Source organism: Semicossyphus pulcher, unplaced genomic scaffold (assembly GCF_022749685.1).
Source record: "Semicossyphus pulcher isolate SPU_LCO1_2020_fin unplaced genomic scaffold, fSemPul1.0.p SCAF_4, whole genome shotgun sequence".
In the NCBI taxonomy this organism is placed as follows: Eukaryota; Metazoa; Chordata; class Actinopteri; order Labriformes; family Labridae; genus Semicossyphus; species Semicossyphus pulcher.
In genome coordinates this window covers 34,396,113-34,410,000 of record NW_027211715.1, presented here as the reverse complement: position 1 = coordinate 34,410,000, position 13,888 = coordinate 34,396,113, and the positions used below count along the sequence as shown (strand labels likewise).

The 13,888-nt window shown below is 44.6% G+C and overlaps 1 protein-coding gene across 1 annotated transcript in view; it reads left to right on the top strand.

The window, feature by feature from the left end:
* The window catches only part of LOC138607687 (interferon-induced protein with tetratricopeptide repeats 3-like), a 16,611-nt gene extending 4,036 nt beyond the window's left edge, over nucleotides 1-12,575 (top strand). The window contains 2 exon segments of the mRNA XM_069680327.1: nucleotides 11,455-12,309; nucleotides 12,311-12,575. Coding sequence (XP_069536428.1) covers nucleotides 11,455-12,309; nucleotides 12,311-12,476 — 1,021 coding nt within the window. The 3' untranslated portion in view covers nucleotides 12,477-12,575.
* The last annotated feature ends 1,313 nt before the right edge of the window (nucleotides 12,576-13,888 follow it).

Sequence of the window (13,888 nt, the reverse complement as noted above, 5' to 3'; positions counted from 1 at the left end):
GGCACAATTACATAAAAATAAAGCAAAATGAATATGGCTCGTACACTCCAGCCCCTAATTGCGTCTGCCCGAGCAATTACACCAAATTCAAATGAGCCATAAATACAGAAAAAAGAGAAAATAAAAATATATAGCCCATTTTCAAATGGGAATCAATCACTCGTTAGCTTCATTAAGCAAGCATATTTTAGTTATGGGTCGTTCAATGATGTTTGTTTTGGTTTTCAAACGAACCACACGTACCAGACCTCTCTTATCAGGGAAGGTTTCCAGGATTCTTCCTAGCATCCATGATCCACGTGGTGCTGTGGAGTTCACAACCATGACCAGGTCTCCAGGAATAAAACTCCTCTTCTCCTGGTTCCATTTTTGACGCTCCTGTAAAAGCGGTAAGTACTCGTGGATCCACCTCTTCCAAAAGAGATCCGAGATGTACTGGGTTTGTTTCCACCTTCTCCTTGCGTAAACATCCCTTTTGTCGAACAGTCCTGGTGGGAGAACTGGTTTTCCTTTGAGGAGTAGCAGATGGTTTGGCGTTAACGCCTCAAGGTCATTGGGGTCCTCTGACAGCCTTGTGATGGGGCGATCGTTGAGCATAGCTTCAGCCTCACAGAGCACGGTATGGAACCCTTCGTCATCCAAGGTTTGCTGACGGAGCACAGAGCACAAAATCTTCCTGATCATCCGTATCATGCGCTCCCAAGCGCCACCGTGATGTGACCCAGCTGGAGGGTTAAAGCTCCACTTGATTCCCTTCTTGGACAAGGCTCTTTCAATGCGGTCATGATTCAAAGAGGCTAAGGCTTCTCGCAGCTCTCTTTCTGCACCAATAAAGTTGGTGCCATTGTCGGATCTTAAGTGCGAGACTTGTCCTCTTCGACAGATGAACCTTCGCAGCGCGTTGATGCACGAGTCTGTGTCAAGAGAATAGGCCACTTCCAGGTGCACGGCCCTACTTGTCATGCAAGTGAACACTACTCCATATCTTTTCACAATGCCACGCCCTCTTTTCACATCAACTGGCCCAAAGTAATCTACGCCAATGTTAGTGAACGGCGGTAGATCAGGAACCACTCTCTCTTCTGGCAGGTCTGCCATTTTTTGCTCACCGGTCTTTCCACCGTGGAGCTTACAGATGAGGCATCTTGATATGATCTTCCTCACTGCAGTAGGTCCACTTGTGATCCAGTATTTTCTCCTTGTAGCGGAAAGAACGTGATTCCTACCTCCATGTCCAAGCTGTAGATGGATGTGACGGAGGATAAGGTCGGAGATGTGTTGGTCTTTTGACAAGATGAGGGGGTGTTTAATGTCCTCAGGGATTGCTGCCTTATTCAGCCGTCCCCCAACTCGTAGAAGTCCTCCTTCTAGAACCGGATCCAATTTGAAGATGCTGCTACTTCTCTGCACTTGTGGCTTGCCAGAGGTTAGTGCAGCAAATTCAATGGGGAATCTCTCTTGCTGGCAAAAAGCGATTATGGAGGTCTCAGCCTCCAAGAGGTCTTCCAGCGTCACCTTCTGATTCCCAAGTGATGTTGAGAAAGCTTGCATCTCCTTTTGCACATCCAACCTTGCCGCTCCATTAGCACTGGTGTTTGCAAGCTCCAACTCTTTTCTCTTCTTACTCAGTTTGAGCAGAGTTCCTTTCAGCTTAATGAGCCACGCAACTGCAACCTTTAATCTTTGCCAATCAGAGAAATGGGTTATCAGTTGCAATGTGGCGTTGGTGTCAACAAGTATTGCATTGACCGTCAGTTTTCTCTTTACTTCTGGGTCGTCGGCAGTGACACTTGTATCCACAGGAAATGTTGGCCACGTTTCTTCAGGTTCCCGTAGGAATTCCGGGCCTTCCATCCATCTTTGCTTCACAAGATCTTCTGCCTTCAATCCACGTGAAGCATCGTCAGCAGGGTTCAGAGATGTGGGAATGTATCTCCACTGCTCGACTTCTGAGTCGTCCCTGATGGTGGTTACCCTGTTTGCGACAAAGGTTTGAAATCTTCGGTCCTCATTCTTTATGTACTTAAGAACTGATGTGCTGTCAGTCCAAAAGCAGGTCTTCTTCAGTGGAAGCTGGAGCTCCGATTGAAGCATCTTGTCCACTCGTACTGCAACAACGGCAGCGGTGAGCTCCAAACGGGGAATGGTGACAGGCTTCAGAGGAGCCACTCTGGCTTTGCCAAATAGGAAGGCAACATGAACCCTCTCATCCATGTTCTGCATCCTCAGGTAAGTAGCCGTACCATATCCGTTCTCGCTTGCGTCGGCGAAGTGATGCAATTGGGCGCTGACAGTCCTCCCAAATCCTTCTGGCTTCACACATCTGTGGATCTTGAAATCTGCCACCTTCTCAAGATCCGTCAGCCATTTGCTCCACTTCTGCTGCAAAGCTGGGGGTATTGGATCGTCCCAATCACACTTCGTCCTGCATAACTCCTGCAACAGCAGCTTGGCGGGGAGTATGAGAGGTGCCAGGAATCCCAATGGATCGTAGATGGAACTGATGATGGATAGCATGCCTCGCTTGGTTGGCGGCTTCTCCTTGACTCTCAGCTTGAATTTGAAAGTGTCCGTCTCAATACACCACTGCAAACCCAAAGCTCTGTCTAACGGCAGCTTATCCCTGTCCAGATTAAGCTCATGCAGGTTCTTGGACTTCTGATCCACTGGGAGGCTTTGAAGCACTTCTCTACTGTTACTGATCCATTGAGTGAGGGTGAAACCTCCTTTGCTGCAAATGGTTGTAAGGTTCTTAACCATGGTGACTGCATCCTCTTCAGAGGGCAGACTCTTCAGTAAATCATCCATATAGAAGTTTCGGTTGACCGTTTCGATCACTTCTGTTGTAAAGTTGGCCTGGTTGTCTTCAGCGGTCTTTCTAAGAGCAAGGCAGGCGACACTGGGTGACGAAACTGCTCCAAATAAATGGACAGTCATGCGATGCTCTACAAGATCTTGCTCCAGGTTACCTTGTGGCCACCATAAGAATCTTAAGTAGTCCCGGTGTTCTTCTGCCACCTTAACCTGGTGGAACATAGCCTTTATGTCTGCCATTATGGCCACTTGTTCTTGTCTGAACCTCATAAGAACTCCCACTAACGAGCTGGTGAGGTTCGGTCCTTGCAAGAGCTGACTGTTGAGTGAGACCCCTTTGTACTCTGCTCCACAGTCAAACACCACTCGTAGCTTTCCTTTCCGTGGATGGTACACGCCGTGGTGCGGGATATACCACACCTTCCCTGTTGGCACTTTGAACTGATGCTGCGGCACTTCTTCGGCGTAGCCATTGCTAATGACATCAGCAAGAAAGTTCTTGTACTCCTCATGAAAGCTTATGTCTTTCTGAAGCCTCCTTTTCAGACCATGAACACGCTGCATGGCAACACCGAGGTTGTTCGGCATCGAAACCTCTTTCCCTTTGAAAGGCAGTTGAAACGTGTAGTGTCCGTTCTGAAGCTGGGCAGAGCTTTCCATAATCTCCACAAACTTCTTTTCTTCCCTTGACATTTCTTCCTGTTCTGCAGAAGCTCGCTCATTGAAGTCGTAGTTGTACTGGCTGGTTAACAGTTCTTCAATTCTGTCAATGGCGATTCTGTTGGCATAAACTGAAGGGTGGTCACTTCCACAGTCGCTACTTCCCCGTAACGGACCATTTATTACCCACCCAAGTAGGGTTCTGACCGCGTAGGGTCCATCTTCACCTTTACGACTGTTAATCACCTCCCAAGGCTCCATCAACTTGGAGGCGTTTGTGCCAATTAACAGGTCCACATCAGCTTTTATGTGGGGAATCTTTACATCCTGTAAATAAGGCCATTTTCTCAGCTCCCTTTCACTGATTATGTTGGCTGTAGAGACAGGCATCTCTTTCTGGGTACACACTTTGGGAAGTGGATAGAAGCACTCACCAGAAAATCCTGAAATCTCCAGACTGTCAACAACGGAGCTTTCTACTGCGTTATCATGGCCCAAGGTGCGGATATGAATCTTGAATTTGCGTCCTTCCATGTTCAACATGTCAATGAGCTTCCTGGTGCAGAAAGTTCCTGTACTCCCTGGGTCCAGAAAAGCATAGGTTTCAATAACCTTGTTTCCCTTTGAGCACTTCACCTTAACAGGCAAGATGGGAAGAATTCCATTGCAGTGGCCAGCCCCTGTAAGACCACAAGCGGAGGATGTTGTACAGCTATCAGAAGTCTTTGAATGCTCAGTATTCTTCTGCTCACCATCCTTCTGATCCTTCTGAGTAACCCTTTCCTTCTCTCCAATGTGCAAAACACTGGGGTGCGTTCGGTTGCACTTTTTGCAAGTGATGCGCCTGTCGCAATTCTTGCTCAAGTGTCCTGTGCACAAGCAACTGAAACACAGACCTTTCTCCTTTAGATAGTCCAGTTTCTCCCTGTGTGTCTTTCTTCCCAGTTTAAAACATTGGTCCAAGACATGATCACCAAGATCACAATACAGGCAGGAAATAGAATCAGTCTTGGTAAAGGATGTCACTTTGTTCTGAGCCTTTTCCTTCTTGTCACCATCCTCATTCTTGTAAGCATCTGCTTTGCAGCTATCCTCAATGATCACCTATGTTGCAAAGCTGTTTCTTCTCAGCTGTGGTTTCACCTGTGACGGTTTTACCTGTAACTTGCTTGCTCTTATAGGTCCTTTAATAACAGGTGAAGTGTCCTGTATGTCACCAAAGACTGGATCTGAAGTGATTCTGACCTGGTGCTCAATGAACTTCACAATGTCTGAGAATCGTGCTCTTCGACCAGTTTTCTCCAGTAGCTCACATGCCTTTGCTCTCCACTTGTCTCTGAGTTTGTACGGAAGCTTCTGACTCAGAATCTTTATGTTTGCTGGCATGTTAAGTTCCTCCAAGTACTGAAGATCATCCATAGCGTTGGAACACTCACGGAGGAAAAGTCCATAAGCTTTGAGCGCTTTGGTGTCTTCAGCTTTGATATTTGGCCATCCTGTGACCTTCTCCATGTAGGCCGCTGTTATCTTGAACTCATTTCCAAAGTGCTCCTTGAGCAACTTTTTAGCAACAGCAAATCCTTTATCTGCAGTCATATGAAGGCAGCTGCGTACCATATCTCTTGGCTGCCCCCTAGTGAATTGTTCAAGATAATACAAACAGTCTCCTTTACAGCTGGTCTTTGCTTCCACGCAGTGCTCAAACCCTTTCATAAATGTGTTGAACTGCAGAGGATCTCCATCATAAGTAGGAATTTCTCGGCGCGGCAGCAGTTGTGACGTTTGCATTTGAACAAGGAGTCTTGTTATGTCATTCTGTTGTTGCAGCAGATTGTATAGACCTGCTGTCTGATTTTGGCCTGGCAGGGGTTGAAACACTTGTTGGCTTAGAGTGGGTTGAAAGCTTTGACTGAAGGTTGTCTTTGATTGTAAATGAGGGGGTTGAGAACCTTGACTGACAGTTGGCTTTGGTTGTGATGCAGAATGAGTGGGAAAAGACGTTGAAATGGCAACTTGTTTTTTCACCAAATTTGGCATGCTAGTTGGCGTTACCAATGGTGAAGCATTGCTTTGCAGTGGTAGAGATGTATGCTGCTGTGGATTGAGAGAGGTGAGCGGGAGCTTAGATCTAGCCCCTTTCCTGATGTAGGAAGTCATTCCATCAGACTGCCTTGAATGAACGCTGCTACCTAGCTGTAGCACTGCTAGCTTAGCAGAAGTGGCAGCTATCTCAGTGTCCAGCTCAAGCTGCTCCCTTTTTCTCCTCAAGATGAGCTCCTGCTCCTCCAATACATGCTTATCCTTTAAAGCAGCAGCGCGAGCCAAGAGCGCGGCCTGTTCCGCCTCTGCCTTGCGTCTGGCTGAAGAAGTGGAGGATCTGCTACTTGAGCCATGGTGCCTTGACGGCACGTTTGAAATGCTGTCTTGAGGTCGAATCTGATCCTCCTCTTCTTCATCCTTTCCAACAGCAGCTCCATTTCCATTGCTGGCATTGACATCAACAGTTTGAGAATCATCCCTTTCATGTTCCTTTAAAGTGTCGTCAACAACCGTGTGTGTTTCTGTTGATCCCATTTCACTTTCACTTTGGACAGTTTGAGTTTGAGATTGCTCAGTTTGAGTTTCAGTTTGACCCGGCAAATTATCATCATTGTCATCATCATCATCATGATCATCACCCACAGCTGGACAAGTTTTAGTGTCAGACAACCATTGATTTGTACCCACAATAAATTCCTTAACATTCAACATTTTAGCTTGGTACCATATTTCATGTTTGCTTGCTTCATCAGCAGGCAATAAACCCAATAAAGATGTATGCACCTGATGTATTTTGTCACACAACATATTGAACTTGTTAAATTCATTTTCAACCTCATTTACGTGCTCTTTATCACCCATCAATTTAGCAATTGATTCTTTTACTTTTGACAGTTTACCAAATTCAGACTCTCTTTCCTTTTCTAAAGTGCTTATTTTTTCCAACAAAGCTTTGATTGTTAATTTAACCGGACGTTTTTCAGTTACAGATTTTACCCCTGCACCCACACCAAGTTCAGTCTTACGGCCCTGTAGGCCTTTTTCCTCTTCGGCCATAATGACCACGCAAAGTGAATTAGCTTATCAATCAATAAGCCCGCAAAGTAGTTTGTGTTGCGCAACAACTCGTCTCGATACGCAAAGTTATTTTTAGACGGTTGCAAGTCTGCTACCAATGCATTGGGTTTACGCGAATGTGTGCACACAAATTACCATGGCCATTCATAATATCAGCGCTGATCAACACATACCCCACTCAAGCGTTGGCCGGCTTTGATGAATGGTGTCCCGATGTGATGATGCTGATATTCAGGTAGCCCCTGTAGCTCGCTCCGGTACAGCTTCAATTTGCAATCGGCAACTCCAAACATTTGCCCACCTCACATCCGTGGTATCCAAACGAACACGTAAATCCACAATGTTCGTGTTCGCGTCCTCTTGATGAACGGTAATCTAAATCGAAGCAGTTTTTCGACCTAAATGTACTGACGAGGTCCTAAACAACATCTAGTACTGGTTGCTAATACGGAGGATTTAAGTTTAGACGTGCGCCCAGTGCGTTCGAACATATCAGAACGGAGAGTTCTGTAAAGTTACAATTATCTCGCAGATTTATTTTCCATACAGCGGCAATAACGTTAACTCATAATACATGTAAGAAAACAACAAACCGAATAGTTAACCACATCAAACCTCACAGGCACATAAGCGCAATCGAAAAACTGTTTGCTTCCTAATTCAGCAACACCTGGGTTTCCCTAGGTTAAATGGCCTGATTGGGCTGACTCGAGGTCAGCTGAGCCACACAGCAAGTACAGCCCCCCCGTGGCACGGGGCACAATTACATAAAAATAAAGCAAAATGAATATTGCTCGTACACTGATTGTGGTGTGTTTTTATTTTGATGCCTTGCTCAAAAGCTCGTATGAAGAAACCATATTGTAATGGGTCACCATCGAATATTGGTGTGGTTCTTGGTGGTAGAGATGCCGAAAGTTGCTGTTGAACCAGTTGAGCAGTGATTTCAGTTTGACGTCGAATGATGTTGTCGATGGTTTGTCCAGTATATCCACGTGAGGTACAAGTTGTATGAGGATCATGGCTCATGTGGTCCTGATGAACATTATTAAATGCTCTGTCGTTTCTCTCCGTCCTTTGAGAAAATCCTAAAACTTGAGGTTGTTGTCTTGAGGTTTCAGGTTGAGAGTTCTGGTGGAGCGGTTGTTGTGCTCCAGTTTGTGTATGTGTACTTTGTTTGGGTCGTGCACCAAGGGATGATAAATGAGACTGTGGTGATAGTGGACGAGGCTGGGGTAAGTTGGTATGATGTGTCTTGGATCTCATTTCTGCTGCAGTATGAATTCATGCCATCAGATGGTGCCCCACTGGCACTTCCCACTTGGCTAATTTCCCATACGGATAGCTTAGCGCTGGTAGCTGCTAGCTCAGTTTCTATTGCAAGTGATTCCTTTTTTCTTCTTAGTTGGACCTGTTCCAGGCGTAGATTTTCCTCTTCTGTTTCCAAAGCGTGCTTCCTCTCCAAAGCAGCCATGCGCTGAAGAAGTGCTGCCTTTTCTGCTTTAGCTCTTATGCGTGCTGAGGAAGTGGTACTTGATGTTTTAGATTTGGCAGAAGAGCAAGTTTTGTGATTTGTGGAGACATTTGAAACACTGTCATCAGGTCTTACATCAGAGTTCATTGTTGAAAGATTGTCTTTTTCATCCATATGATGTGATTTTTCAGCATCCAATAGCCATTTCCTTGTTTTACATATGAATGTTTCATTATATTTACAGTGTTGTTCAAACCAGTTTTGTCCTTTTTTATTTCATCCCGAGGCATAGACATTTCCATCACGTCACACAATCCAAACAGCGGAGGTTTTAATCAAATTAATTCAAATTCAAATGAATCCAATGTCAACAAAACACACGCACAAGCAAGTCAGTTCCACTGTTCCAATAACAGTTCATAAATATGCTGCGGCTTTTCCAATAAAACTCAAAACGGCACACAAAAACTCAGCAGCAGTTCCAAAAGTCGGGCAGGAGAAAAGCACCGCTCGGCTTATCCATAGGTGCCTCTCTTACCTTGCCGGTGGATCTGCGGCGGCGGTTTGGTGACTCACGGTGCTGTGGTGATGGTAATCCAAACTTTAGCATGTTGTCCTTTCCAGCAGCGTCTTTGTCCGCTGGATCCCCAGCGTCGCACGTGCGTTCTCCTCAGCGTCTTCTTTCATCGGGGAAGGTTCTTACTTTTGTAGTGACTATCCAAGCCAATGTTTCAACCTTCAGTTAGTCACCATGCGTAGGTGTATGAAAACAGGTTTTGACGCGTATCCAAATGATAAATGTCCAGATTGATATTGCCTTCTGGTGATGTTCCCGTTTATTGCAATGGCAGTACAGATGAGTTGTGATTACCAGTTGATGATGAATGTTCAATGCTCCAATGATGCTGTAATCCTGTGGGTATGTCTGTCTGTTACGGTAAGAACCGTATGTTCCCTCCACCTACACCAACTAACTTCCAGTCACCTGTGACCTATAAACACATGAACTAGTCATGTGACCAATTACCCAACTCAAATACACACCCTAGTGGTCAAAGTAAATCATTATAACAACATGTTCATCAAACTATTTACAACATGAGACAACCATTACACACGCTCAAAATGGCTCCTACAACCTGCTCGCATACATATGTTGTCCCAAACATACAGACTACCTTTGATGCAAATGCTGTCCTTTATAAAGTAATGTCAAACGATCAGATGTAGATTCGTACTTTAACGGTGCGCTACACTGCAGTTTGATCGGCTCCATTCGGAGTCCCTCTCTCACGTGCGTAATCCCTCTCCAGCTGAGTGAAGACAGTTAATCGACTTTTAAACTCGGCTATGAGCCCCAACAGTGGAGAAGTGGGCTGGGTTGTGCTGGGACAGCTGCGCCTGCCACAGAGCACATTTCATTTGGAAAGCACGAGCGCTGTCGGAGTACTCTGTGACGAGTTTGTTGCGGCCCTGCATGTTAACATTCATCACATTCAAATGTTCTGTAATGTCCACTGAAAAAGACCTGTAACCCTGTCTGGCTTATCTTACTCTGCCACTTGCTTTCTTCTCTGTGCCATGAATTGAGCGATCTCTCTGCGTCATTGAAAGAAGCGTCTGAGCACAGCTCCTCATCTCAACCAGCGGACCTCAGTGTGAGGGCAGCTCATGCCTAATATCGTGATCAGGTAAACTATCATCAAATTCTCTCTTTATACATCTATAAAAACCTCTCTATAAAAACATAAATAGGCATATACATATATATATATATATGTGTATATCTGTGTATATATATATATATATATATCTGTACTTTTGGCCCGCGGGCCGTATCTTTGACACCCCTGGTGTAAGTGGTGTTACTGTTCCTGTTCCTCACGCATACAGATACAGCTTGGAAGAACAGCTCCATGGTTGAACGCAGAGCACTCAGATCAGGCAGTTCATTCAGGGGTGGTAATGATGGCTACGGCAGAGAAGGATGACGATTCTCCACCTGAGCACCCATGGCCATATCTTCAGCCCATGTTTGAGGTTTATGAAATAAAGATTTGTATCGTTTCAAATGTTCTCTCTGTTTACCGCGCACAAACTTCATCACGGCCTATTAGTTTGGAGCTGCAAACCTGGAAATCTGTAGCATGTGAGTTTGAAACTGTAAATAATGTTTTCTAAATAAACATAACGTAGCAGAATGTACACCCATGTATTCTTGACTGCACTCGTGCGTTGTGAAAATACATTTTGAGATTTTTTTTAAAGTAGTTTGAATACTTCAGTTTTTTTTAACTCCAGTACTTTAACTCAATGAAAAATATTGACTGAGCAACTTTCACTTGCATTAGAGTAATATTTGACCAGGAGTATCTGAACTTTGACTCAAGTAATGAAGTTGTGTACTTTGTCCACCACTGCATTTTGGGCAGGATTAGACCGTACTGTTTAAGATACAATTAACAGACTTAACAATTCCACATTGAGCAAGCACGTGGCGACTGCTGCAAGGAAATACTTTTTCTTTCAGAATCCTCAGATATGACAAAATTTGATTGAACCAAACCTATCAACCTACCATTAAGTCACATTAGTTTGTTTGTTTAGCTCTGATTGGTCAAAAAGTCCCAAGGGATTTTGGTCTGCACCCAGAAACAACGACCCTTGGAGATTGAAAATGAACTGAGAGGGTCAAGACTAATTTCAAATTGGTAATTGGTCTTACCAGGCTGAGGGCACCCAAAGGAGCGCTTTATAATGTTTTCTCCGCTGGAAGGAGGTCCTTGAGTTTAATCACATGTTCTCAATTACTCATGTTCATTAGGTTTTATTTATCTGAGGGCATCCAAGAGGGCACTACTTTCTCTCCACCACTGGGTCCACCAGTGGTCTTTTAGTATTAATTGGGCTTTCTGGAAGCACCTCACCTCACCAACATCACTTATGCTTCGTAGATGGGTACAAATCATGTCCAGAGCAGTTAGAATCACCTGCTGCAGAGCGGTCCTTTCCTGGGCTGTGCACAAACCAGGTCACAAAGCTTCGGGTCAGATGCTTTCTATTGCTTCACGTATAGAGTTAACAAGAGCTTAGGATGGATAAGATGCTGTACGACATCTTAGCTGTTTTAGAGTTTCCTTTGCCAGGGTGTCGATGTATTATGACCATGAGAGGATCATTTTGATGCTGGCTCCCAAGAACCTTAAACTGCTCCTCCTCAGGTCCGCTGGTGTAGACAGGAGTGTCTGTCTTCATCTTCTTTTTGATTTACTTAAGATAGAAAAAACAGGAAAGCTTTACTTCTGTCCTTTCAATGGTCCTTACACCATTTCAGAGCATTAACTTACTGCTGATGTGTTTGAATGTTTGTTGTTTTTATTCTCCATCAGTGCTGCTCACAATCAAACATCACTGGAGTCCCTGCAGTGCCACTTCACCTGGGATCTGGACCGCCGAAGGTCAATTCTCTTGCTGCTCAGGGAGAATCTGGAGGACGTTCGCACTGAGGAGGGAAACAGATGGATGGGTCATATTTTCAACCTGTGGGAGTTCATTCAGTACAAGCTGGGGTTCACTGAAGATGCTCAGGGTCTGTTCAACAAGGCTGCAGACGCCTTCAAGCAGGTGAGAAACGCAGATAACGGTCCCTGGTTAGTGGTGAACTATGGGAACCTAGCCTGGCTGCACCACCACCTGGGAGAACCAGCAGAGAGTCAGGCTTACCTGTCAAAGGTTGATGCTCTGATGAGAGAATATCCATCTCCAACCCAGGATGAGCTCCATCCAGAGATCTACGCTGAAAGAGCCTGGACCCTGATGTACTTAAGAGAAAACATGAGCCTGGTTGTTGATTTATTTAAGAAAGCTGTCAGGATGCAGCCGGACATGGTGGAGTGGAACACCAGCTATGTCTTGAGTTTAATTAGTGCCCATAATCACAGCGACACAGGGCTGGATGCTGATCTCTTGGAGAAAATGAGACATGCCAAGGAACAGGATCCAGAGAACTTGTACCTCGCTGCTCTCTACCTGGAGCAACTCGCTAAGAAAGGAGAAAGAATTGAAGATAAAGCATGTGAGATAGCCAAAAAGGTATTGAGAACTCCCGTCTGTAGCTACAATTGTTTGAGAGCATTACTAAGAGTTTACACACACCACATATCTGTTGATGAGGCCATTGATTTGGCAGAGGAGGCTCTGAAAAAACATCCAGACCAGCGTTATCTGAAGAGATGTGTTGCGTTCTGATTTCAACAGGTCAATACAATATCACATGAACGCAGCAGCGATACCTGAAAAATCCTTCTTCCGTGAGAACAGCATCAGATATTTGGAGAAGGCTAAAAACAGAGGCAGAATGTGCAGAGAAATAGAGGAGTTTCTGGAAAACCTGCAAGAGCCAACGTCGTAGACATGAGGCAAATTAGGGGGGCCAAATCTACAAGGGGTTTCTGGGTTTCCACCAAGAAGTCTGTGTATTCAAGTCTTCTTCAATACAGCATGATGATCGTTTTGTAAATGATGGTCCCATTTAGAGTAAAAGATACGATAAAGTAGGGTATACTTCAGGGTTAGACTGCCTGCGATTGTCGAGTTGCTTCCACTGCAGACTTTCAACCAGGATAGTGACGAACAATTCAAGTTAAACTTCAAAAAACAAGATGGCGACGGCCAAAATGCCAAACCTTAAGGCTTCAAAATAGCAGCTCACAAACCAATGGGTGACGACATGAGGCGACGTCCACTTCTTATATACAGTCTATGACCAGCAGGGAACCTGGGACATTAGATTATTATTATCATTTAACCAAAATCACAATCTTTGCCTAATCTTAACCAAAGTGCTTTCTTTGCCTGAACCTAGGCCGGAGTGTAGACTTGAACCCTGGACTCTGGTGTAACTGTCCAGATCTTTGTCCGCCTTTAATCCACCCAAAGTCAAGTGAAATATCTAGTAGACAGGGTTGAATAGTGTATTAGATTAGATTAATGCAATAAATAAAAGCTAAAAGTGTCCACTTAAAGTCCATGTGTAGCTAAAGATAAATAACACTTTACTCAGACTTCATGTAGGCTTTGGTGGAATATATCACAGTAAAGGCTTTAACGTTTGAAATTTGCCTCTGAGCAACAATTTCTTTGGCTTGTTAAATTTCTAATTTCCATTTTAAGAACCTAGCTACGATAGCTAATGTTAGTGACCGTTGATTGATAAGCACTCAAAATACTGCCTGTTTTGACCAACAGTATTGTTGAAGGAGAACAGTCTAGTACTGCAGTACTGAGGTGTCCACCTCCCAGGAGTGACCTGGCTGACGCGCTTCACCGTTGTTTGCACTGGACGTTAAATGATGATCAGCAGCCAGACCGGACTGCAGTTAAAACAGTTCTTTCATTGATGTCTCCATAAATCCAGGTTAATATAGTCCGTCTCCAGTGCACAGCAACAAAACACACAACTTAGGCTGACAACAAACCTTTGCGCTTTAGAGGTCAAAAACCGTTTGGCCTTCCCGGATCAAACACCTGACCTCGACAGTGAACTTCCTACCTTTATAACCGCGCTGCAGTGGCACAGCGACACCCACAGTTCAAACCAAACATCACAATTAAATGATGGCACAAGAATCACACTTTTGGCTCCTACAAACATTATTTTCCACTCTATGCATTTTCTAATTAATTCAAGCAGAATAATATTTATGTCCACAGTTACAGTCCCAGCACAGAGTGGCGTATGGATACGTAGCCTTCGCTCAATAAGGCTTCCAAGTTTTCCACTCAGGCTCTCAGTTTGAAATACACTGAACATCTGTCTTTACT